The 25,958-nt window shown below is 43.1% G+C and overlaps 2 protein-coding genes across 4 annotated transcripts in view; one reads left to right on the forward strand and one right to left on the reverse strand.

Annotated features, from left to right (window-relative positions):
* Positions 1 to 4: 4 nt before the first annotated feature.
* IKZF5 (IKAROS family zinc finger 5) lies at positions 5 to 14,133 on the reverse strand. Of its 3 annotated transcripts, none has more exons than XM_054581652.1 (5): positions 14,005 to 14,133; positions 12,404 to 12,552; positions 7,809 to 7,978; positions 5,786 to 5,968; positions 5 to 4,454 (listed from the first exon to the last, which is right to left on the reverse strand). In XM_054581652.1, the coding sequence occupies exons 3-5, from the start codon at positions 7,939 to 7,941 to the stop codon at positions 3,511 to 3,513; spliced, it is 1,260 nt and encodes a 419-aa protein (XP_054437627.1). In that variant the 5' UTR covers positions 7,942 to 7,978; positions 12,404 to 12,552; positions 14,005 to 14,133; the 3' UTR covers positions 5 to 3,510. The 3 variants fall into 3 exon arrangements, with proteins under 3 accessions (XP_054437627.1, XP_054437626.1, XP_054437628.1); XM_054581651.1 differs by having other exon boundaries at positions 7,809 to 7,992; XM_054581653.1 differs by lacking the exon at positions 12,404 to 12,552.
* A 164-nt stretch (positions 14,134 to 14,297) lies between these two features.
* The window catches only part of ACADSB (acyl-CoA dehydrogenase short/branched chain), a 31,708-nt gene continuing 20,047 nt past the window's right edge, over positions 14,298 to 25,958 (forward strand). Inside the window, exon 1 of the mRNA XM_054581655.1 lies at positions 14,298 to 14,436. Coding sequence (XP_054437630.1) covers positions 14,395 to 14,436 — 42 coding nt within the window. The 5' untranslated portion in view covers positions 14,298 to 14,394. The remainder of the gene's footprint in view (positions 14,437 to 25,958) is intronic.

A 25,958-nucleotide genomic window follows, 5' to 3' on the forward strand; every position in this document is an offset into this window, starting at 1 on the left:
AAAAGATCCATTTGCCATAACAGAAATTACATCAGTCACTTGTCAGATGCGCTGTGGAGAGGCAAGCGACAGAGGCGGCCCTCTGCGCCGGAGCCGTGGGGAGGGGAGGGGCTGGAGTCACAGCACACAGACCTTAAACAAAGCGAAGAAACTAGAAAGGAGACAAAACAGGGATGTATGCAGCTGATTTTAACTCCCGTGACAGATCTTCTCAGGGGTAAGGCATTCTACAAATTCAAATGAATGTTGCCAATAAAACCTTTTTCTCTTAATTAACATTTTACATACTGGCAAGTTACCAAAAAGAACTAATTGGATCCTTGTTCTCAAAAAAGAAAAAAATCGAAATCATTAGAAAGTGTTATTTTTTTATTCATATATTACAAAAGCAAAGTTTCTTTCACAATATGAACTACATACTAGGTATGGTTATTTCAGCATTAAATCTCTCTCTGGAATCCCTAAACAATATAGTTTTTGCAGCCATACTCGATTTGTTTTGCATACAAAATATGTTCTTTACATCAAATTACATATTGACAAAACAAGTTCTAGAAATCATATACCCTCTAAGACTATTTAATGAAAAAAAATCCTTAGCAGGGGATTTTTTTAAAAATAATACGTCCATTGATAAATATTTTTGTAGAACTTAAAATGAGGTTTATCTCAACATTTTTTAAGTAATATTCCCTTTGTCAAATGATTCCGCAGATGAATGGCAAACACATTTCTAAAATGAAATAGCACTGGAAAATATCCAATGGAACTTTTTCAAAGTAAAAGTCTAGCCTTTACTTGAATTTCAAGAAGTTGAGCTACATACTACATTAGTATAATCTGAAATAAAGTTATTCCCTATTAATGTGTCACAGTTTCTTAAAAATATATTAGTGGAGATAAATTATCTTACCAATTTTAATTCTAAACTTATGTTCACTGAACAAAAATAAATTTAATTTCAGAACACTGCCTGTTAACAGCAAAATACATAAAATATTGCATGTTAAACTTTTCCCAACTCATTTCTATAAAATAGTTGATTAAAAATAAAATGGGATAAATATATTCAATACTTAATGGAAGATACATTTAACTCACAGAAGATTTAAGTAAAATCCTCAATCTTTTTAAAAATACAATACTAAAAAAATTTCTAAGGTAGATTTGCTTCAAAAACTTTAGTGCATTTATAAGTAATTGTAGCTTTCGAGCATCACCTTTGGAATACCAACTGTGCTCTTGTAAGTCATAGGAAAATTAGAATTATACATTCTAGTTTGTAATTATGAAAAAAAGTCTATGTTCAAAATGCATCTTCAAAACATCTATATTTAGTTGTCAATAAAAAAACATTATCGGTCACTATCTGGCCCAGAATATAATTAATGAACTGGTTTTACATGAGCTCTTCCTTTTGTTTAATGAAAACTTTCAGTTTCTATTTTGGGTATTGCTGTTATTTGAAGAATAAAAGTGAGAGGTAAAAAAATAAAAGCTTCCAAATGACAGCAACCTCTTTCTTTCTGGCAATAAATAAATACTGGGATCAAGTCACACATTTGAAGATGGCCGCCCTAAAACTGATCTGAGCAGCGAGCAATTTAAGCAGCAGTGCAAAGGAGGCCTGTGGAATTTCAGACGTGAAAGCCTTGGCCTTGACAGGAAAGAGAGACCGCTTGGAGGGACACACTCTCCAAAATCCCACTTCTTTGAACAATGCAATTGCGATTAGTTCAGGTTGGATACTAAACCACAAGAACTCATTTTTATGGCTTTATGGCATTTGGGAGGGCAGAAGATCCATTAACTTGGTACTTAGGAGTTTTTATAGACATATACCATCAATATTTCTCTTTTATTTACTCTTATTTAGAGTAGTGGTCCTTTATGGTTAATAAATGCTTCATTGTTAGGACATTCTCTTTACAAAGCCAATTAGTAACACTTTCAAACTTTGAACCAAATTAAAAATAAAATTTTTGCAAAGTACACAGAAACCAACAGTTAGTAACAATGTATTTTATTGTTTTTGACCAAGCTCTCCTCAGAGTAAGCTAGTTATTACACAATATATAAACAATAGCCTCCTATTCAAAATTACTCTAGATTTATTTTATTTAGCAAGTCTTACTTTTGTAAACAAATTAAATATCATGTTTAAATGCAGTTTGTATCTATTTTCACATTTTAAAATCTTTTCCTACTAAGGTGATGATCCAGTCAGTTTCCCTATAGTTTTGTCACTGTACAGGAAAGACTGGTAAAACTGAATATAAGTATTACAACTTGAATTCACATGAAATATTTTAAATGGCCAATTTCAAAGCGGAGACCGGTATTCATTTTGTGGATATATGTTCTCATTTTTTAAAATATTACTTCACCATCACATTTCTCCATGTGTTTCTATACTCACCTTTTTGGAGGAAATAATGGACAACAAATGGATACAAAGCAGGAAAAAGAACTTCAGAGATTTTTTTCTTAAGGACTGCGTTTCCTAGGAGTCAAATGGATGGTTTGCACTGTGCCTCTTTGGTCATTAAAGGAATAGGAGGAATAACAGATTCTTAGTATCGTTATCAACCTCACCTGACGTCAGTAATAACATCAGAATGAAGGATTTAAATAGAAAGTTCAGATTAAAAGAACAAAAAAGGCATTTTCATAGATAATCTTCTGGTATTTCTAGCATTCTCATGTATTTACCTGTGGTTTTTAAAATAAGCTAAAAGTATAATAAAAAGAATCCAATGGAAAATTGGTGTGTCTTTAAACTAGAAATTGAATAAACAGGTTTCTAAATATTAAACTCCATTTTCAATGTAAAGCCTTAAGTTTCATTTCTTTTCAGAACTTTTCTCTCACATTTTTATAACTTTAATTTTAAAAGAATTAACTGTTTTACATTTCCCCTTATGGAAAAGGAAAGGTTTACTATACACTGAAATAGCTTTACTATAATCAGTTGAAATGATACTACTAATTCAACTTAAACTATGTGAACTAAATAGTATTTCAACTAAGAGCAATTTTAAAGGCAATTCCTCTACTAAACACTGAAATAAGTTGTTATAAATTTTGTGAGAAAGTAATTTATTTTACTTTTTCGAAATACGGTAGAAATAACATCTAGCTGCAACATATATATTGAGACATCAAGAGTATCAATAAGCTTTGAAGTTTATGCGGACCGTAAATGTGGGAAATATAAACAAACACTTAAAGATTAAGATTGCACTTCAATTCTCAAATGTCTAAATGAAAGCAAAAAAGAGACACCAGTGTGTCTAACTGTTCTAATATATAAATGACCCTGACCAGACTTACTTAAAAAAGGCAAACATTTTGTTTCCATTGTCAAATTTGTTTTCTATAAATATAATGTATAACCTTTTAAATTAGCATACACCTTATTAGGGATTCCTTCCCCCCACAAAAACAATAAACAAAACTACACAATGCAAAAAGGCAAAACCAAGTGAAGCATACTGTGATTGTTTCCAATCAGTGTTGGTTATGTTGCCCTCTTGCAAAATGACAGGCAAAATCATATTTGTTTTTACATTTGCATCCACATATGTTACATTGGAAGGGATTTTCATACCCATGACACCCCATATGAATAGTGTAAAGAATGTTGTCAGCAAAGTACATGTCGCAGTGCTGGCAGTGGTGGAGGAGCTGCGGGTCCTGGACTGGCAGGGTCGGGGCTGGGGTACTTGGCTGGCTATTTCCTATGCTAGGTGTGCTCGTGTGGGCGCTGGGTTCGCTGCTTGGACCTGCCACCGGACTATAGTTCCTCTGACTATGCGATGGCCGAGGCTCGGGGCTTGTCGGAGAGGAGCTCTGAGGAATGCTCGCTGCCACGGCAGAAACCACCGCTTGGGCAGAGGGCTGCTGCATCATGAAAGGCTTCTCGTCTGGGCAGGGAACTACATCAGGGGATGCGGGGTTTTGGTTTTCAGGTGGCAAACTGGACAACTGTCCTGCTAGAGTGGAGAGCTGATTTAAAGGGTTGTCAACTAGGAGTTCTTGGGGGTCCCTTGGGAGGCCACCGGTCGAAGTGGTTTTTGCCATATTTTCATAGGAATCAGTCTGAATGTTTGAGATTTCGTGGGTAAAATCATTAAGGTAGTCTGGCTTCTGAACCACCATTGAAGGTGGACTTAAGTTGATTAGTGCTCTTCTGCTATAGCCCAGATTGCTTGTTTTCTTCTGTAAAACCCCCCACATTTTCTTGCTGCTTAAGGAAGACCTAGTACCTTTAATTGGTACCATTTTGTGTTTGCGCCTTCGATGATGGGACAGGTTACTCCGATCACTGCAGCGGAAGGAACATAATTCACATTTGTATGGTTTTTCTCCTGTGTGAGAGCGCATGTGGGCTTCCAGGTGACGCTCGTAAGCAGATGCAAATGGACATAAGTGACATCTATGAGGTTTTTCACCTGTTTAAAAAGAAAAAATAGGGGAAAATTGCATGAGGAACTCATTTATGTAAAGTTCCATGTTTTGTCCATTCATTAGGTTTGAAATTCATCAAAAACAAAATGCTTTTCAGAAATTCACATTTGCACAAAAGATTATTAAAATTTGTAAAGAAATCTGCAAACAAAGCTTCAGGACTCATCAGCAACAATTTGAGATATACAGATATAATCTGTTAGTCAATACAGTGTAAAAATTGTTAGGGCTTCAACTGACATTTGAGGAAAGCAGAAATAGCACAACTGATAATATTCCCTACATAATAATTTTACCAAAAGTATGTCCCAGAGTTACATGTTCATGTATGTATCTATACATGACCCTTACACATACATATTTACACGCATACAAATACCCATTCCTCAGGGGAAAAAAGACAAAAAACCTGTTTAAAAAAGTCCTTATAGCCAATAGAAAGTTCAAAACTGAAATGGGCTTGCTAGTCCAAGTGTGAGTTATATGAAGTGTCCCTTTGAAATTGCCAGCTTCACCTCTACCTTTCTCCTCTTCAGTTGCCAGAAGGGACAATTTCAGTTAGTGCTGTTAGTTGAAGATGGCCAAATAGATAAAATAATTATCTGGAGTATGAAGCCCTGGCTGGCGTGGCTCAGCGGACTGAGTGCCGGCTTAGAAACCAATGCAATACGAGACTTGGAGAGTCACTCGTTTAACAATTAAGCACGGCGTACCTACTACCTATCAGATGCTCTGCTGGGCTCTGGGGGCAGAGATGGCACTACACATCTCAACAGGTTCTCAACAGGTTTCAGGCCACCACAACACCACTTGGGAAGCGAGTGGGGCGCACAGCAGGGGCATCTGATCTGGTCTCGAGCCAGGATGAGGTGGAGTTAGGGGGGGTTTCACAGCAGACCGAATACCCAAGGGGAGATGTGAGGAACGGCAGTGTAGTCTGCAACAGGAGAGAAACCTTTTCCCCGTCTGCAACTGAAACATACTTAGTAAGGATAAAAATAAAAACATCTTACCGTTTCCCACTGCCCTCAGCATTAACCTGCCCAGCCGGAGAAGCAGACAGATGCTGAGAGACCATGTGGATCCCGGAGAAAGATGGTTAAGGAAGCGGGGGCTGTCCAAGGGGGCCCTGCTCCCTGATTGTACATTGTGATGCGACTGCTTTGTAAAAATGGAGTTACCCCCCCCCCCCTTAGTCAGACCTTACATCAACCGTCCTTTTTAACCTATCAGAACTACTTACATGACAGATTAGCCCGCCCTCCTTGGCCCCTCTCCTGCCCTCAAAGGCCTTCTCCAGCCCTTTCTCTGTTACCTGTGTGGATTCTGATGTGTTCAATAAGTCGGGCTGTTCCTTTGCTGGCATAGTTGCAATAGCGACACTTGAGCTTCCCATCAAAGGTCCTTTCGAACCCATCTACTAACATTCCTGAGTTTTCATCCAGGGAAACTTCAACAGATGGATGATCAAGTCCATTTTGATCACCATCTGTTCCAGCTATAAAAAAAAAAAGTAAAGCAAAAGAAATTATGCATCTCAGAATCAACTCAATATAGCATCTTAGTCCTGAGTGGTAGAAAATCTTTCATAAAATGATAGTTTACTTAGCTTCCTTGCAAATTTTATCAGCCCTCAACATCGTTTTGCAGAAGAGAACAGCGTATCATCCTTATTTGACAGGTGAAGAGGGGAGGTAAATGGTGATGGCTTAGTTACACACGTTTTTAAGAGTCTAGCCACTTCTATAAATATAATTGGAAGTCATGAATATCCCCCCAAATCCAAACTCCATTTACTTTAGCCTAAACCAATTAATGCCGAGTTTTGCGATGTTCCACCCAGTTACTGTTTGTCCTAGATTCTGGGTTGCATTTTCAATCTTAAAATTCTAATAAAGCACCTGAAGGAAGATACTATGTTTGATTCCTCTCAATGCTAGAACTGTAAGACTTGGAGCTAAAACATGTTTGTTTGGCTCTTTGCTCTTAACCAAACCAGAGTACTTCCTTGAATCAGGAAAATGAAAGAACAAGTGCTCATAATCAGGAAAACCAGCCACCGGCTGGCACTACCCCCTGGTCTCGAGTCCCAGTGCAGCACGCTGTACACGAGTGTCTGGAGGGAAATTTTTATTCCTGTGGCTTCACGGGACAAGCCCCTCTGGTCCACCCCAGGAGGCAGCCGTGCGGCATAAAGAATTCAAGCGACAGCCCCCCCAGAAGTGAGCCTGCAGGGTGGTGCAGGGCAGACGTGCAATAATGCCACCACCACGCAGAGGCACAAGGCTCAGGGCCCCCGCCCCCACCCCCGCATTCCCAAGGCAGTGACTCTCCAAATGTGACGTGAGTATTAATCACAGATTCTGGTTTAGCAGCTCTGAGGTGGGGACTGCCACTCTGCACTTCTAACAAGCACCCAGGTGTCTGCTGCTGGTGCCTTGATGACAAGGCCATTGGCCACCTAACTCGGGGGCCGGGCAACTTTCCCTGTAAGGGTCACAAAATAAATACTTTGGGCTTTGGGGACCATATGGTCTCTATCACAACCACTCAGCCCTGCAGTTGTGGCCCAAAAGCAGCTACGGAAAACAGGTAAACAAGCAAGTGTAGTTATATTTCAATGTAATTTTACTTATGGGTGCTGATGTTTGAATTTTATGTTATTTTCACATGTTGAGACATTTTTCTTCTTTTGATGTTTTTCCAACCATCTTTCAATGTAGAAACCGCTCTGAGCTTGCAGGTCACGCACAAACAGCTGGCAGCCCAGAGGGGCTCACTGGCTGCAATGCGCTAACCGCCCAGCGAGGGGCCAGGTTCAAAACCCAGCGTGTGTGGTGAACGAGAGAGACGCAGACACAGCCCGCCTGTAGTGGGTCACTGCTTCTCTTCCAGGTTTCCTCCTAGACAGGCAGACATGGTCAGCCCTTTCTTCATTTTAAAAAAGAAATGGAAATCTCCATTTTGTTTTAGGTCTAGTGCACATTTCCTAATGTCTGAATCCTTTCTCTGTTGAAGCTGATGCTAGACCTGTTGGGTTCCTTGTGTCTACTGTTAGTTAACAGAATGTGGAGGACAGGAATGGTATTTAGAGCCCCTAATCTCCCAACAAGACCACAAAGCATCTCTAGACCATGTTAAGTCCTTGGGGAATTTCACTCTATTTCAGCAAAAATCTGACATGTGTAAAGAAAGAAAATAAATTGCCCTGTATATTTTTAGGAAAAAATGGAATGATTCACATTAGTGAATAATGGTCTTCACAGTATGGAGAACCACACACAAACATTAACCTATCTAGAAAAAGTGAATTATTAATAGTATTAAGATGAGTCTACCTCCCTGAAGAGCCTCTGCTTCTTTGTCCCCACTAACTGATCCAGAAATCATGTTCACATGATGGGTTTGCTGAGTCAGGTATTCCTGGAAGTCTTTCACGAAGTCCAAAGGCTCTGGTTTCTTTTCACCCATCTTTGACTTTTTATTTTAAGTTTACAGTTTGTAATACCTAGGGGAAAAAAACTGAAATAATTTTACATTAGTCAGAGATCCAGTACACATTAAAACAACAATAGCGACAAAGATTATTATGTGCAAGGCACTATACAAAACAACAGAGAACATATTTCCTGTCTTTAAATATTGTATAATCTTCCCAGTGAACTAGAGAAGATATACATGGAATGGTGAGACATTAATATATTAAATACTATATAATATGTTATATATATAATGTATAAAATTATAATATATAGTATAATAGTATTGAATAATAATTATGTAATAAATATTAATACATAATATAAATATTAAATATAATGATATAATATATATTATACACAATATAATAATAAATATTTAATGTTTAAACTAGGATTCATACTTAAGTCTTAGAGGATGGAAGGAAATTACAAAGACAGAAAAAGAGAAAATAAGCCCAGATGAAAGAAACGGGCACATCAGCAGGGGTTATCAATGGAGAGAGTAAAGAAACCCACACAGCTCAACAGAGCTGTCGGGATCTTCTGCATTATGGACATGCTGCCTCCTGATCCAGGGTAGGTGCTACTAGCCGCATGTAGCTACTGGGCACTTGAAACGTGGCTACTACAATGGCCTGGATTTTGAATTTTACTTAGTTTAAACTGAAACAGCTAGGTATGGCTAGGGACTGCTGCTACAGAGGCAAAGGCTCGTAAGCTGAAGGGTTCACATGAACAAGTGCTCTAGAAACATGGTTTAGAAGAGAGAGGCAAACCTTTCTGTAAAAGGCCTAAGAGTAAACTGCTTAGGCTTTGCAGGTCATGCTGGCTCTGTCAAAACTACTCAACTCTGTCACTGCCTCTAAAAGCAGCCATACACAATATGTAAATGAACGAGTATTGAGCCCCATCTGGCCTATAAGCCGAATCAAGCCTCTCTTCCCCTCTCTAAAATTAATAAACATATCCTCAGGTGATATAAAAACAAAACACAAAGTTTGTGCAGTTGCTTTTCCCCACCTTCCTGGTATCTTCTTGAACTAGCTCTCTGTTTCCTAATCATTAGAATACTGTATTACTATTTGTTTTGTGACTACAGTTGAGTCTACTGATTATTTGTCCTTTAAAATTTGCCCTTTGATTAGGGAAAAAAACAAACAGATAGTCAGCTCCAATGAGAAAGATTATTAAGAATAAGATCAAGAACAATATATAAGGTTATTTATCAGTAAAACTGAAGGAGGGAAAAAAGAACTCAAAACACAGAGGGATGAGAATATTGTAAAACATATGCATAAAAAGGTAAGAAATATAGCAGACAGAGGTGTAGAATGAGTTCCAGAAAGGGGGAAAGAGAAATGTTTTTTTAAAAAAAATGATCAAGAAATTTCCAGAACTAGAGATCTCTTTCAGATTAAATGGGATCACAGAATGTAAAACAATATATGATGGTAACACTCAAGACACATTACTGTGAAACTTAAAAACCTCCAAGACAAAATTATACAACACTGTCTAGAAAGAAAAGGCAGCCCACCCACATAAGAAAAACAATCAGATTGATACGGGGTACCAATGGCAACCCAAGGTGCAAGAGATCAACAGTGGAATTGTTTATTCAAATTTAGAATGTTTTACCTTCAAGTTGATAAAGGATATCTTCCAAATCTCTACATCACAATTAATGGAGAAAATTTAGATGCATGGCCTTCAGAATTAAGAACAATACAAGAATGCTTGCTATTGCTACTGTTATTTTCTTACTGAAATTATTGGGGTCACACTGGTTAATTATGTAAGTTTCATGGGTAATATTTTATGATACATCATCTGTATATTGTATTATGCTACTGCTATGCAACCTAGTACTGGAGGTAGATGCCCCCACAATAAAAAAGAAAAGGGAAAGGCAAAAGGAAGGGAAGGGAGAAGAAAAAAAAGGGTATGAGATGACTAGGAGATAAAAGATTTAAAAAAAGATGATGACGATAACGACGACAACGACCTGGAAAACTTTTATAAACTGTAAAAGCTGTAAGGCCCTATCGCTTGTCTGTGGTATTTACCTCGCAACTTAGCATCATTTCTAGCCAATCAGTTCATATGAAAACTGATGTTTCCACTGGAAAATGTCTGAAAGTACTTTGACAGACTTCAATAAGCAAGATACATCTGACCAAATCCTGATTAGAAAACACAACACTGCTGGTGTACAACAGGAAACAATGTGAAAAAACGCGGAAGATTGCCAGGACGAAAGCAAAAGAAAATGACTTTTATACAAGCATCTCAAGGCTGAAGAACACAAATATGCCTAATTACAGAGGGCGGTTGGCAAATTTTGAGTCTTGGCTGTTATCACACTGTCACATTATAAATTTCACTGTGTTCCCTGTCATAAACTGTGTGCTGATTTTCAATCATGATGCATGATGGGCTTTAAAAAAATTGAAAAACAAGGGATGCCAATGGAAAAAAGGAAAATAATATTGTAAACATGAAAGAAAACAATTTTAAATTAAGAGTTTTAAATGGATTGATATGGCCTATAACCTTAGACCTCCATCATGTCCCCCCATCCCCTCTCCCTCCAACACACACACGCACGCACGCACGCACGCACGCACGCAGCATGACAGGCCCTCACACTGCTCCGGTCCCTGCAACAATCAGCTACGATTGGAAGGTGCCAAGTCTGAGTGGTGCCTGATTCCAGACCCAAGTTTCTCCAGCTCAAGTCAGTGTATCTAAGTCCAATAAATAGACAATAAACAATAATTTGGAAAAAACAGAAGTTTTCTGATATTTAAAGAAAATACAGGTTTTATATCCAAACTATCTTTCTGTCTTTAATAAAATGACCAACAGCCTCAGGACTAAAAATTTAATCTAAGAACCCCACAGGTTAACTGCTATCTGGAAGTGCTTCTAATATACTAATAAGTTTTAAAACATTTACAAAAATAACATAAAAACCTACTTTGGAAATCAGAAAACTATAATGTTCTTATTGAAAGTATCTTTCCTGCTAACCATGAATTCAACACCTTGGAGCTTATTAGCCAAAAAAGTACCCAGGGTATCAATGTGTAAAATTATGTCATCAGAAAAAGAAATGTATTTAAGAATTCTCCGCTTTTACTATAGATTTGGGTGGTATATTCCAGCCTGATCTACTCTTTCCGTAACTGACATCTAATTGTATCAACCAAAGAGAAGAATTTTTCCCATACTTTGTGAGCTATGATACAGCAAACTTTTAAGTCCTCCCTGTGAATAGTCTGATTAAAGTTAAACTGGGTTATGCCATGACATATTGGTACCTGTCTATATAGAAACTGACTAGAATATACCTCAATAATTTTTATGTCAATAGCTTCTCTCAAATTATCCATTCAAAAATAAGGTTCTTAACAAAACAATCAGAGGCTACTCACCCTAGTGAATGACAGACATATTTGAGAAATAAGCTTTGCTATCCCAAAAGAATATGAAGACCTTTTTAGCTTTAAGCAGGCAACCATAATGATTCTCTGACCTTTTTTTATTATGATAAAGGATTTATTTGTATGATGTCCTCCAATCTTCTTCAGTCTCATATAAATGGGAAGTTTTTGATCAATACAGGGTCTGGCACAAATAATGCCCCTTTTTTACTACAAAATCATTAGCATGTAATTCTGTAACATAATATCACACTCCAGCACACCATACAACATTTTTGGTGAAATGTTCAAATTACAACTATAAATTAGTACACCCATATTATTACCCTACCAACCACAACTCAAGCAGGTGTGACTGCTGCTGGACCCTGTACACACACACCCCCACCACCCCGCCCTCCCCAACCAGTAGCTAACAATACAGAGGCATCACGATGCAAATTAGGAGACAACCACAACAGCGAAACAGAGGTAATATAAGAACCAGGAGAGGCTCTTTACCCTACATTCCTTCCAAAGTCTACCTTTTTTTCTAAGCTATGGGAGAATTCTGAGAAAACATGATTAGGGAAGAGTAGAATCTATTTTATTCACCCAACATTTTTGAGAAGGGTTTCTGATCATGAAGTAGAATACTTAACAGCTAACTTACTTATACAATAACTTAATTTGGGAGTTAGGTAGGCACACACATATAAAGTGATTGCAGCTCAATAGATGTGTTTCCTTGCTTAGACAAGTAATTAGGGTCACTGAAAGAGTTATTCTGCCGCAGAGCACACATCCACGGCAGAAGTCTGACAAATGAGGTTTGGTTTGCAGGGAATAAAAGGACCTTCAAAAGAGAATTAAAACACATTTCCTCTGATTACAGAACTGTCAGAAAACAAATTCTTGACGGCAGAAAGGGACATTATCAGGCTCTGGGAAATCAGAAAACATAAAAGTAAAACATAAATAAATACAAGTTAGAAGAAATCCAAAAGCAGAGTCACACAATCTAACCTTTTCACCCCAAATCAGTTCCTCCTTTTTCTTGCCACTCCAACATCGATGAAATGTAGAGTAATTCAAATTTACTCTGGAGACACACCAAGGGGCGCCAAAAGGCCATGGAGGGGATCTCAACTAAAATTGAAAAGCCACACAAAGGTCTGCAAAGAAAAACACACCACAGATCAAAACTTTTATGATAAAAATTTAGCTCCTACCAGTTTAATAAGCTCATAAAATACCTTGTGCCAATTTTCCCATTACCAGAAAATAAAGCTAACACATAATCAAAGAACAAAACAGATTCACTTCAACAAAAGCTTCAAAGAATCACCAAAGAACATGCACTAGTGTAACTTTTTTTTTTTTTTTTCCCCCACCAGGCGGCTCTCATAAGACTTCCTTTTTGGCAAAATATTTAATGTCATTCTAAATTCAAGTTGCTAATTTCATTTGTCTATAGTATACTTCTAAAAAGGTCAGCCTTACTAGTAGCTGAACACCTGTGGTTGCATAAAAACAATGCGTTAGGGGGGAAATTTGTGGGACAAGGTTTTTAAAAAGCCCTACCAGGCATACCTGGTAAGGGCACACCTGGATTCCCACCGTTTTCCCCCCTCTATGGCAACCAAAACACTTAGGGTTTTGTGGGAAACATTGGACCCCCAGGGTCAAAAAACACCTAACGCCTTAATTCGCTGTAATGAATTCCCAAGACTATAAATCTGTAGCTGCGGTGAAAGCACGATATAAATAAACCTAAATGGAATTTAAAATTGTCAGTCTAGATGTTTTTAAAGGTGGCTTGAAGTTTTGTTTCTCCTAATTTCTTTAGATCTCATAATTTAAAGCGCCTTTATTTATTTCATCTCCCGCTTGTCACTACTCTTGGATTCTGAACAGCCCATTAAGGGGACAGTGAATGGGCCAGTGTTTGGTGGCAGCTGGAACTGATTTAACTTCAATTCGGAATATTGTTACCGAGCACTTACAAGGTGCATGACTTGGCTACTCGCACTCCAGTTTATTAAGTGACTTAAACCCTGCATGAACCTCAAGAGTTCTTTGCTGCAAAGTCCTCCCCAACCCTCACACCTCCCCAGAATTAGAGGGCACAAGCAGTAAAAACGGACCCGAGCAGGAACAGCAACAAAAGACGGCGCTTTGAAAAGTCCTCCCAGCAAGTCTCCCCGGACTGGCGTCGGGGCAGCATCCTCATCAGGATTCGGCACACCTGGGAGACCGGCGCCTTGCCTGACCCCCAGGCCCTGGAACCCGCAAAGAGGCAAAGTGCGGGGCGCCCCCGGCACGACCACCTGTCAGAGCCCGAGGCAGCTCCCGCTCCCGACCCCGGATCCTGCGAGCCCCTGCCCGACGGCGCCGCTGACTCGGGACTGCCGCGGTCACAGGCACCGCATCGCCCGCACTTGGGCCTGGAAGGTCCCAGGTCGTGACCCTAGGGACCAATCGACCACGCCCTTCCCTCCGCCAGAGCAGAGTCCCGGGCGGGGTCAGCCGGTCAGCCGCGACTCCAGCTCTCGCATCCCGCAGCTCCTTCTTAACCGTCGTGCTTAGCCGCGTGGCTACCGGCTCGGACGGCAGATGCTACTCACCTGACAACCGCAGCGGGTCACGCCCACGGCCTTATACAACGCCGCTGCCGTCGCCGTCGCCGTCGCCGCCGCCGCCGCCGCCTCCGTCACCAGCGCCGCCGCCGCCGCCGCCGCCATGTTTGGCACGTCTTCGGCAGCCTTCCCGCCCCACTACCTTCCCCAAGTATCGCGTGAGCAAGGAGTACCGCGGAAGCGGAAAGGGGCTTATGTCTTCCTTGGGGTTCCGTAGGCACGAGGGGGTGTGGTCAGAGGGTGCTAGTAGGCGGGTACGGGTGTGGGCACAAAGTGGGCGTGGTCCTGGGTCCACTACTACCGGGCGCTACCCAGCGGTCTGGAGATTTAAAGGAGAAATAGCTTTCGCTCTGCAACCCGATACTGCCTGCGGCCCAGATGGAGAGAGCGATGGCTCAGCTGCTGCGCAGCAGAGCGCTGGTGAGTGCGCTGGCAGAGGGCGTACTGGGAGCCCGGGACAACCTTGGCCCCGGCGACAGTCTTCTAAGGACAGAGGCGCCTATCCGTTCGCGGGGTCTATCACCGCACGTCGACCCCTCCCGACCTCCGCTTATGTAAGGCGGGTTGGAAGTGGCGGCTGGTGAGAAGGGGGCTACGGGCTGGCCTAGAAGCTTCTTTGCTGAGCAAGCACCTTGCGTGGTGTCGGAGAGTCACCCCTGCAAGGTGTCCTTTGCAGACTATTATTGGGCCGGGGGAGCCACCGAGTCTCGGATCTTTGGAGATATTTTGCAGAGATGCCACTTCTCCGATGCCACCTTTACCCAAAGGTTATATTTCATGCCCCCTCCCCTTAAAAAAAAAAAGACTAAAAATATTTTAACAGTCCGAGCTCAGTTCCGAACAGAGTGTTTCACTGTCCTCCCTCTCTTCCACGGTCGTGCGGCATAATTAGGGAGGGACCTCAGAGTGTTACCGAACAAATGGCCGGGCGAAGAGGGGAGATGCCCAGATGCTATTACAGAAACAGTGACACCCCCCTTCCCTGGGGTCCCTCGGTTGTAGGTCCTTTGCCCACCACCCTTGGAATTATGGCTCTGAATGGCAGATTTTGGTGAAAAGGAGAGGAACTATTTATTCAAAAGTTACACAGGTTTGATTAATGGCTAAATGTCACCCTTGAACCTCAAAATCCCTTTAAAACAATCACCATCACACACATCGTCCTGCCTCCCCCCCCTCCGCCCCCTTTGCCCAGTTAGGCCAGTCAGGGGTAGAAAAAAAAAGAACAGAAGTCTGGGGCTCGACTAGGCAGGTGCCTCGCGGGTCTCAGCACCGTGCGCTGCGTCGCGGCCATCTCCAGCTCTTAGTCCATAACCGCGTGGCACCTTCTCATGGCCCACTAGCAAGAGTCCTTTCTCCCCTCTTTCTTCCCGCATGGTCTTCACACTGTTCCCCAGAGTCTGTCTCTTTCTCCTGCAGGCCCCTGTCTCTCCTCTTTCTCCCAGTTACATTCTATATTAAGTCTTTTAAACCTTCCAGATTAGCTTTGGTGATATGCAAAATAACCCTCTTTGCATATGAGGAATGAAGCTATTCTGTTACTGACGTACAAAATGACTCTCAGTGGCCCTTCTCAAGGCTCCCATCCCCCATGGCAGCCCGCCCTGGGGTGGGGAGAATATATTTTCCTTGGACGCCCCAATCTCTGGACTCCGTTACAAATACCCTTTGCGGGGGGCGGGGGGGGGGGTTGCGGGCCCTGGCTGTGCCCCGTTACAAGAGTAGGTCGGTTGGACTTAGCGGCCAGGAAGAGAACTCCCTCTGGTCCTTATCTCGTGGCTGGTGCCTGAGCAGCTTCATGTATGGGCTCGCCAAGGCACAGGGGAGCCTATTCTCGTCCTGCTTCCTCGAACTGGAGCTGAAACTCCTCTCCCAGGAATATCCACCTGTTGTACCTAATTCAGCTCTCTGGACCTACGTTGAATTTTCAACAGTTGTTGGTGTCTGAGTTCTTTTTACATTAAACAGCTGTACTTTCTTCAGCCCTGCGCTCTGTGGCATGCTTTCCAAACACCCAGACAAGGGGACACACTCCCATTTGTCAGTACTTGACCCTGAAGCCATTCCCGCTGCTGACTCTTTACTTTTTATATTTCTTTATATTGGCTTAAGGAGTTAAAAGTTCTTCAACTGCTGCCCGGAGGCAGGACTCTGTTTCATTAGCGATAATTAAAGTTACTTGATATTTACAGCATTGGGGTATGAAGAAAAATTACTCCAGTACTGTTAGCATATGGTTGCAAAGAAACGAAGAACTGCATCTTTACCATTACCACATAATACATTTTATAATTGTTTAATAGTTTGGCAAAGAAAATTGCCTGGGTTTCACAGGTTTGACTCTTTTGGCATCATATATTTAATTCTCACAACCATCCTAAAAATTAGTTTTAATTTTTCAGATGCAGAGCCTGAAGCTGAATAAGGTTAAGTGACTTGTTCAAAGTCCCTCAGCTAGAAAATAACAGAGCTGGTCTGATTCTAAACTTAACCTTCATGCGTTCATGCCTCCTCCCCTTCCTTAGAGACACCAGAGACCTACTTTGTTTCCATGTGTTGGTTTTGTGGTGGCTTATCGTCCTTCATAGTTTTCAGAGCGCGTTGACTGTTGGGTAATGTGACTGATGGGACGGTGACAGTAGCATGTAGTGGTTAAGAATGTGGTTCTGCAGCCTGATTGCTTGGGTCCGGACGCAGGCTCTATCACTCCCTGGTAGTATAACCTTGGGCACGTTACTTAACCTCTTTGCATCTTAGTTTCCTGATCTTACAGGTATAGGTACTATTATTTTTAAATGATGAAAATAATAGTACCTACACCCATAAGGTTGTTGTGACAATTAAATGAGTTTATATGTGCACGTGAGGCACTTTAAAATAGTGCCAGCATCCTTAAATATTAGCTCTTCTTATTGCCATGCATGAAGCATTGGGTGCTATGGCAGATATGATAAAGACCCAAACACTTACCTTTAGGAAGTTCATCTTTTAGTGGAGAGATTAGAACTGCATTCAACAAACCTCATAGCATTTAGATACGGTACACATTCTAAGGGGTCCAGCATCTGCCTGTGGGGTCGTGGGAGGGAAAGATGACTAGGACAGTTAGGGGAGAGACAGGCTCTTTGGAAGCTGGTTTTGGATGTTAGGAGGAGAAAAGGAGTGGGGAGAATACTGACGCAAAAGCGGGTGTGGTCATTTTAAGGGATTTTGGACTTTATCCTTTGGGTTGTGGAAAGGTATGGAAGGTTTTGAGCGTTGGAAATGCATGGGCATAGCTATGATTTAGTTACATTGCTATCAAAGGCAGTGGTCTGGCGGGCAGAGAAATGCGAGGTAAGGCTAATTTTGGTCCCTGACCAAAGATAAATGGAGAGTCAGCATTTACTATGGATGAGGGACAACATTGTACACCTACTACCCTATTTACTTTTCCTGTGAATGCTGTGAAGCAGGTGTCAGTGACTTCTTTTCCCAGGTGAGGAACTGAGAGGCGGGGTCCGAGGTCCTCCCATGACACACCATCACGTTGAAACCCTGCCACCTGCCCCAGGCTGCCTTCTCAGATCATCCTGTTCTTGAAGATTAGAACTCACCTGTACATTTTGTTTGAACACCCCAGTTTGTGGGGGAATTGCCCTCCTAGTCAGCCAATGGTTTCAAAGCATTTTAGGCAGCCTCCTAGTTTTCAAAAGGTCATTCTTGAAAAACATCCCTTAGGCAATTCCGTGTTCAGTTCATCCCGTACAGTGGGGATTCCTGGAGCGAAGCTCACCTGAGCTCCACCTCCTGTCCTACCCCTACCCCCTACCCATTCTGGGCTTCCAGAAAACAATCCTTGGTGCCAGAAAGCCTGGGGACTACTGCTGCACAGGACCATCTGTTCCTCGAAGTGCTGGATTAGAGGGAGATCTTGTTTGGCTGTGTGCTCCTGGTAGTCAGCAGTATTCCGTGCGGGCCTGTATTTGACAGCTGGTCAGAGAGAGCCTGGGAGTTAAATAGGAACTGTTCATGTACGATGAAACAGACTCGAGTCAGGCTGCTTGCAAAGTTTGAATCCTCTCAGCCACCACTTGGGGGGGACGAGTTTAGACAAAGCTACTCCTGCACTCTGTACGTCCATTTCTTTTTCTGCAAAGTGGGGAGAGCAGCAGTATTGAATGAGATACTAGATGTTAAGTGCTTAGAACGAATCTTGCACATTGTAAATACTCAGTAAACATTAGCTATTAATACAGGCAGAACCCACTACCAATAACTCCAGGATTGGGGGTGTCTTTGCTCGCCGCAAAGTATGCTATATTCTGATCAGCCTTAGGGATCTCTTAAGTTTACAGCAGGGTCCTTGACCTCAAGGAAGTTGCATTTTTAATTGGGGAGACAGGGTATATATGTTAAGAAATGCATATTAATTAGAACAGTAGAAGACAGTGATTTACCCATGCTAAACAAACATCGATAGTGTGGACACATGTGCTTAGGGGAGGTGAGGCTTGAACTGAGCAGCAAGAGAAGAGGTGGCTTAGATTTAAGTTAAAGAACAGAGGGGTGGAGATTCCAGGTCAAGGACATGTGCCAGCAAAAGTGGAGAGCTAGGGGTACACCCTAGGAAGTCACCGTGCCAGTATAGGGGGTGTGGTAAGTTTGCAGGGCAACAGAATGGATTCAAATGCAGTTCCTGTCGGATTAAGCGGGGTCTGTACTTGTCCCTATAGCCGGTCTGTACTTGTCCCTATAGCCGGTCTGTACTTGTCCCTATAGCCGTGAGTATTGCCCAAGGTCCTGGGTTGCAGCCCTTTCGTTTACCAAGATACAAACATTCATCCTCACGTTACTACTCTGCACTGAAAAGTCAGTGATTCTTTGCAAATGCAAACATATCTTTGTTCCCCGCCCTTCTTTCTCTCTGCTTCCAGGAGACCAAGTTACCGTCACGATCTTCTCTGGCAGCCAGAAGGTTCTTTCCCCTTTCTCTCAGGATCTTTGCACTGTAAAACAAAACTTAACTTCCGCAGCTGAAGGCCTTAAAAAAAATGTTTGCGGGCCATTGCTAGCAAGAGAAAGGACCAGGTCCTGGGTCATGAAGTCATACACCACCAGAAGCAGGGCCACGTGGCAAAGGTAACGTGTCGCCCTTCCTGGAGTTGAGGAGCACTTCTATACATGGTGTTTTTGCAGAGAAACATGGAAGTTGTTTTGAAAGAATTTACATTGGCTCCAGAGGGGGTTGGGGGGTGGGTGAAGGTGAAGTGGGCTACTTCAGAAATAGGAGCAGAGCGCTACTTGCTCCTTCCAACTAATGGTGGGCAACAGTCTGGAAGCTCAGAGGCCCCCTGACACCTGGCTCCTCGCTTTTAGATACTAATCCTAGAGATAGTCACCTGAAGTTAATTCAAAGATCCAGCATACGCTCGGGAATGTGAACGGCCTTGTTAGCTGCCCCGTGGCTGTCACTGTTCTTTTCCTCTCTCCAACCTGTTGCGATTTAATTTTAGGACACTCAAGAATTTTCCTCGTCAGCACAGTAGCCCTGTCTTGGGTTCACATTACCTTGATCCCTAGCTTCCTAAGTAACACACCAGGGTTTCTTGATTGTGTTAGCATGGACATTTGAGGCCAGATAATTGTCTACTGTGAGCCCCTGTCCTGTGCGTTGTAGGATATTTATTCAGCACTTGTGAATTGACAGCCAAAAATGTCTGCAGTGATCACTGAGCGTGCCTGGAGGCAGAACCCTGTCCCCAGTTGGGAACCGGGTGCAGACCTGTGCCCCAGGTGTGCTTTATGAGGGTGGGGGAAGGTGGCCCTTCTTGATCCTCTTGTAGAAAACTCAGTCTTGACACACTAGTTGCCACACCCAGTTTGTTGACTTTCTATAGTCAACTCTGTATTTCTACATTGATCAGTTTCTACATTGATCTACAAGAATCTGAGAGCCACTGAGATACTGAGATGCTGTTTGCCAAAGGGTTTTTACAAGATAAAATGGGCAGTGGCTTGCAGAAGGAACCGATATCACAGATACCACTGGGACCATTTCCAAAGTGCACCCATAGCGTAGCAAGGCGTTCAACTAGGGTAATACCACTGGTGCTTAGAAAGGAACACCCATGAAGAAGGGAAGACTTGAAATTATCTTGAAATGGAGAAGTCTTGATGGAATGGCTTAGTGATGGGCAAAGATGGGGACATGTTGAGGGAAGCCCCAAAAATCTGTTCAGGACCAGTTATGAGGAACTGACACTTAATCTTATGCAGATTCGTAAGAGCTTTTAATAGGAGAAAATTAGATACACAGGCAAGGCAGCTGCTCCCAGGCGGGGCTGGAGGAAGAGTCCACACCCCTCCCAGGGCAAGAGCTCTTTTTTTTCAGTAAGGGAGGAGTCACGTAGATCCCCAGAAAGAGCAATGCATTCCTCAGTGGACAAATACCATCAGGCAGCTGTCCCGCTCTGTACATCCATTAACATCCTTCCTGGGGGACATTCCTGTTTTCTGGGTACTCACTCCGCCAAGCCTGAAGCTACAGAGAGCTAAGAGCTAAGATGCAGTATGGCCCCAGATGCCTTTGCCGCTGGGGCCATACTGCATCTCAGTGAGTTCCCCTACAGGGCCTCTGGAGCGTAAATCGTTTGGGGGAGCAGAAGAGTGTGATTAATTGTATTTTAGGCTTTAGACTTTAAAGAGTGTGAGTAAAACTTATAACTGGATGTTTTAATTTGTATATTATGTGTAAGCATTAGACATGCTGTAGGTGATAGCCATCACAAGTAGGTATGGGACACCTAAGGGAATGAAAAAAGAGGGGACAGGTCCGAGCCTTTGGGGTACATGCAGAGCATTCTGAGCAAATGTGGAAGAAAGGCCAAGCAGAAGGAGAATTAACATAGGACAAGAGTTCCAGTTGGCTATGTCGTTGGCCCTGTTTTTCTGTACGGGTGTGAGTGGCCTTTCCATGAAATTCCCCCGAGAGGGGGTCTGCGGTGACCTCATTTCCCAGAAGTTGCTGCTTTTAGTTGGATAAGGGAAACTCGAAGGAGATTTTTCTGCATCTGATGAATCTCATGTCTTCAGCTTAAAGTAACCATTGTGCCAACTCTGAGGTCCCTAGTGGGTCCGCACACCATGCTAGGGATATGTCGCGGGCGCTTAACCATTCCCGTGTTGGAAGATGTCCAGCCTCTAGTTTTTGAGTATTATGAATAAAGCTACTCTGTACCTTTCTGTTACTGGTTTTGTTTCAACTTAAGTTTTCATAGCCCTAGGATAAATACTCAGGAGTAAAATTACTGAAGCTGCTGAACTGTTGCCTGGGGCGGCTCTATCGTTTTACAGTCCCACCAGCAGCGTGTGTGGTCCCATTTCTCCTCATCTGCGCCAGCAGTTTGCATTGTCTTGTTTTTTTTAACTAATTCAACTAATAGGTATGTAATTATATCTCACTGTTAATTTAGTTTTAAAACATTCTTTAATTTCCAGCAAGATCGGAGAATAAGATATGCTGGTTATTCGAGTTAAAAGATCCCTCTTTGAAGTGTTCTACACATTTAATTATATCATTAAATAATATTATTTTACCTTTCCTTGGTCCATAAAGTTGAGTCAGTGAAAGAGGACATTAAAAATACCATCAAGCCCTGGCTGGTGTGGCTCAGTGGACTGGGTGCCGGCCTGCAAACCAAAGGGTCACCGGTTTCATTCCCAGTCAGGGCACAGGCCTGGGTTGCAGACCAGGCCCCCATTGGGGGCGCACAAGAGGCAACCACATGTTGATGTTTCTCTCCCTTCTGTCTCCTTTCAAAAAATAAATAAAATTTAAAAAATACCATCAAAATGCGTGCCAAGGGTGAGCACTCTAATATAGTTTAGAATCATTTTATGATCTTTGTGGACTAATAAGTCAACAAGGACTTAGAAAAAAGTTAAATTTTTTCACGCAACTGTTACCTTTAGCCAGTGTTAAAAAAAAACACACACACATATGCAATGTAAAACATGAATGCATCAAATGCCACCTGGGCAAATCCCTTTGTTGTCTTAGAGTAAGGAAGGTCATTCTAATTAAAAGCTGGATGCCATCACTGAGCATTGATTTTTGACAACATAAAAATAAAAAACATAAGCATTATAAAACAAAACTGTAAGCAGAGACAAATGACAAACCCCTAGCACCGAAGAGCTACATTCCTTAATTTATACAGAGCTCCTGGAAATCACTAAGAAAGAAGTTGAATAGGAAAATGGGCAAAGGACATGAATTAACAATAAACAGAAAAATTTAGATGGTTTTTAAACGTATGAAAAGGTGCTCAAACTCTTAAGAGAAATACATACATGGGTACCTTGTGATGCAACTTTTCACCTATCGGATGGATGCTAAAATACAAATGTTTGTTGCCAAGCTTGTCTGACAAGGGTCTAGGGCACTTTAAACAAAACAAAACTAACTTACAGGCTGGTCTGTTTTGAAAGGAATGTTTCATAGAGCCAGCATGCTAGCCAAGAAGAAAGAAGGTTGGCCCTGGGGCTTGAAATCTATACCACCAGCAACAGGGCCAGGTAGCGGGGACAGCAGTCCATCCTCCTGAAGTTTGCGAGCATTTTGATACATCCGGTAGTGGGAAGCGGGGGAGGAAAAGGTTGTCTGAAAGGATTTACAGGAGCTCTAGGCAAAGCGGCAGGAGGCCGGGCAGGTATGGGACGGGCCTGGGAGAAATGTTGGCTCCTGTGGACCGTCTGCAGCAGTGGTTCGGCAAGCCCGTCCCAGCGCAGCGAGGGCTCCTGGAGGGAGGGGTTGCCTGGCCGAAATGGTCGCTGGGATCGCCGCCTGGAAGCTGACCCGAGTCCGAACGGGAAGTGGAGAGAATGTGAACCCTCTTGATAGCTGGCCCGAAGCCATGAGCAGACTACCAGTTCTTTCTCTCACTGTAATTTAATTTAGAGCATTTCAGAATTTTCTCCTTGTCAGGAAACAGGCACCTTAAACATTTGCCAGGGGGGGTTAGAATGGTTTCCCCGCCGCATGCCCTGGCCAGTGTGGCTCAGCGGATTGGGGCGTTGTCCACAGACTGGAAGGCTGTGGGTCCCCCCCCCACCCGCCGTGGGGCACGCGCAGGGGCAGCCAATCCGAGTTTCTCACTTTCATTGAAGTCTCTCTGCCCGCCCCTTCCTCCCTCCCTCTCTCTATGAGCAATGAAAAAATGTCCTCGGGTGAGGATTTAAAAAAAAAAGAAAAAAAAGGTTTAACTGCTGCAAAAGACAATTTTGGAAATTTTGTCAGAATTCTGAATTCATTTCACCCTTTGACACAGAATTCCTAGTTCCAGATGGTGTTACAGATAGAGTGCACAGGTGTGAAATAATGTATGTCAGAAGGTATTCATCAAAGTGGTTTTTATTTCACTTTGTTAATCTAACAATAAAAGGCCAAAGTGAGAAGCACCAAGCATTTGAAATCCAAAAGAATAGCTTTTCAAGAAGCACTGATTCAGACAGAAACCCTAATAGGTCCCGTGAAGAGGTGAAGAGACCAGAAGGGAAGGGGAACAATTCCACGACTGGGAGGGAGGCATTTCCATGGGTGTTAATAAGCTAAGGAAGGAATTTCTATGGGTGCGAATAAGCTAACGATGCTGATTATAAAGGCTGCATTTCATTTTCAGCCAGGTGGGCACGCTGCTTTCCTGTTAGCTTTGCAAACAGTCGTTTTGGGACACAGTGCTGCTTTTGCCCAGTCTGGAGATTATTTTGCCTCGTTTAAACACAAAGAATGGAGCAGTAAGACCTGCAAAGCAGTTCCCCAGAGATACGGCTGCAACTCCATTTTGAAGAGGCTCCATTTATATAATTTTCCACAATTTTTAGAAACTTTCTAATTTGAAATATGCAATTAGGCTCATAGGAAACTGCATAAATACTAGAGGGGTCCCCCTATCTATCATGCAGATCACCCCATAGTTTCATCTTAATAGTACAATTATCGGCGTAACGACATCTCCGTAGAAACCCAAAAGGACGGTTTGGAGAGCTTCAGGGCTGGCAGGCACGGACGTGGGGGTTGGGGGGTGCACTCAGAGGACGTGGGTGCTCTGAGCCCTTCCCCCAGTACTGGCCCTGTGCATCATGACCCAGCTCGTACAGTGTTTCCCTGAGCTCTGAGAACTGCACTATCGAATGAACCCAGGAAGGGGTCGTGAGAACCTCTGATTACAGCTGGTGGTTCAGAAGTGCAGGTGAGAACCTTGACTTGTGACTGGCGTCTGAAGGGGTGGTGGAGGGGGGGAGTCTTCTGGGACTGAGCCTTTAACCCGTGGGATCTGACACTGCCTCCAGGTAGACAGTGCGGGAGTCGGGTTGAAGTGGACACTGAGCTGGTGTCAGAGAATTGCGTGTTGGTGCGGTGGAAACCCCAGGCATTGGAGTTAGTCTCAGAATCATTACAGGGAAATCGACCACACTGAAGGGGGTGGGGAGAAAAAAGTTGTTGCCAGGGGAAATCGGGTTCTTCCGCGGATCGTGAGAAAAGCATTTCAGGGACCCAGGTGCAGGAGATTGTGGTGTGGCGAGGTTTATTCCGGTGGAACTGCCCCTGGGTTTCCAGTGTCCCGCCATCATCTGTCCAGCCACGGAAAGAGTTCAACCACGTTTTCAACAAGGCCAAACGGAGATTCTCTCACACTAAAGCTTAGTCCTTTGGAGCCCCATGCGGGCCCACAGGGCTGCTGGGCCCAGACGGCCACCTGTGTCCCTCCCCCCGCCCCCTCCAAATGAATCGGGTGAGTGCAGGTGAGAGAGAGAGAGAGAGAGAGAGAGAGAGAGAGAGGGAGGGAGAGGGGGGAGAGAGAGAGAGAGAGAGGAGAGAGAGAGAGGAGAGAGGGAGGGAGGAGAGAGAGAGAGAAGAGAGAGAGAGAAATTGATTGGGTTTTTTGTTCCCCTGGGGTTATAACCAGGAGCTTTTTCAAAATAACCAACTTCCCAAGTTTTCATGGGCTTTCGATGCGTCCACCCCCCAGCCAGTGGTCCCCTTCCCAGCTCAGACGGACAGGCCTCTGTGGTCAGGCACCAACCCCTGTGCCCGCCTCCCCCCGACCCCCCTCCGCAGATAATGGGGGATCAGAGGGGAGGAGTGTTACCCCCTTGGTGGAGCAATGCTGTAATCCCTGGCGTGTGCGGGGCTATAGTTTCCTGGCTAAGCAAACAGGCCTCTGCTCCCTGGGTTGTTAAACTCCATGTCCAGTTCCCTTTTTTCCTTCCATATTAATAACTAGTTAACTACCTACTAGTTAACTACCTACGATGAAGGGGAGCCAAGTTTGCCACCCCAATATGTATTTCTTTGACATAAGGATTATTTTAGTCTGATTCATGTAAGAGAGAGCAGACATGGGAGAAGCTCTGGGGAAAAAAAGTAAAAGATAACCTTTGTAAAGGACATTTATGTTTGCAAGGGAAATCTGTAAAGGTGTTTCCCTCACTGTACCGGGCCTGCCTTCACTGTTAATGGAAAAGGTCTGGACTCCGTGGATGAAAAAGGGGCCACGTACTAAATCTGACAAGCTCAGGGGAGGCCTGCGTGGCAGCCTTACAGACTCAGAGACCTCGAAGAACCACACAGGGCGGTCTGGAGTGAAACTTTCTAGCCAAGAGTGAGTCCTGGCGTAGGCTGGTATCTTTCTTGACAAAGGTGGATCTTTACCTGAACTGAACCTATTTTCCTTTTTTTTTAAATCCTCACTGGAAGGTATATTTACTGATTTGAGAGAGAGAGAAACACTGATGTAAGAGAGAAACCTCGATTGCTTCCTGTGTGTGTGCAGACCAGGGCTCCTGGAGGAGAGGCTCCCACCGACTGAGCGACCTGGCCAGGGCCTCGTGTCTCTTGGCCTCTGGTAACAGGCCGTTGGAACGTCAGGGTGATTTCCTTTCTCCAGGCCCCTCAGGGC

This window comes from Pteronotus mesoamericanus, unplaced genomic scaffold, assembly GCF_021234165.1.
Source record: "Pteronotus mesoamericanus isolate MK-2021 breed Mesoamerican mustached bat unplaced genomic scaffold, CSHL_Meso_final contig_657, whole genome shotgun sequence".
Lineage (NCBI taxonomy): Eukaryota > Metazoa > Chordata > Mammalia > Chiroptera > Mormoopidae > Pteronotus > Pteronotus mesoamericanus.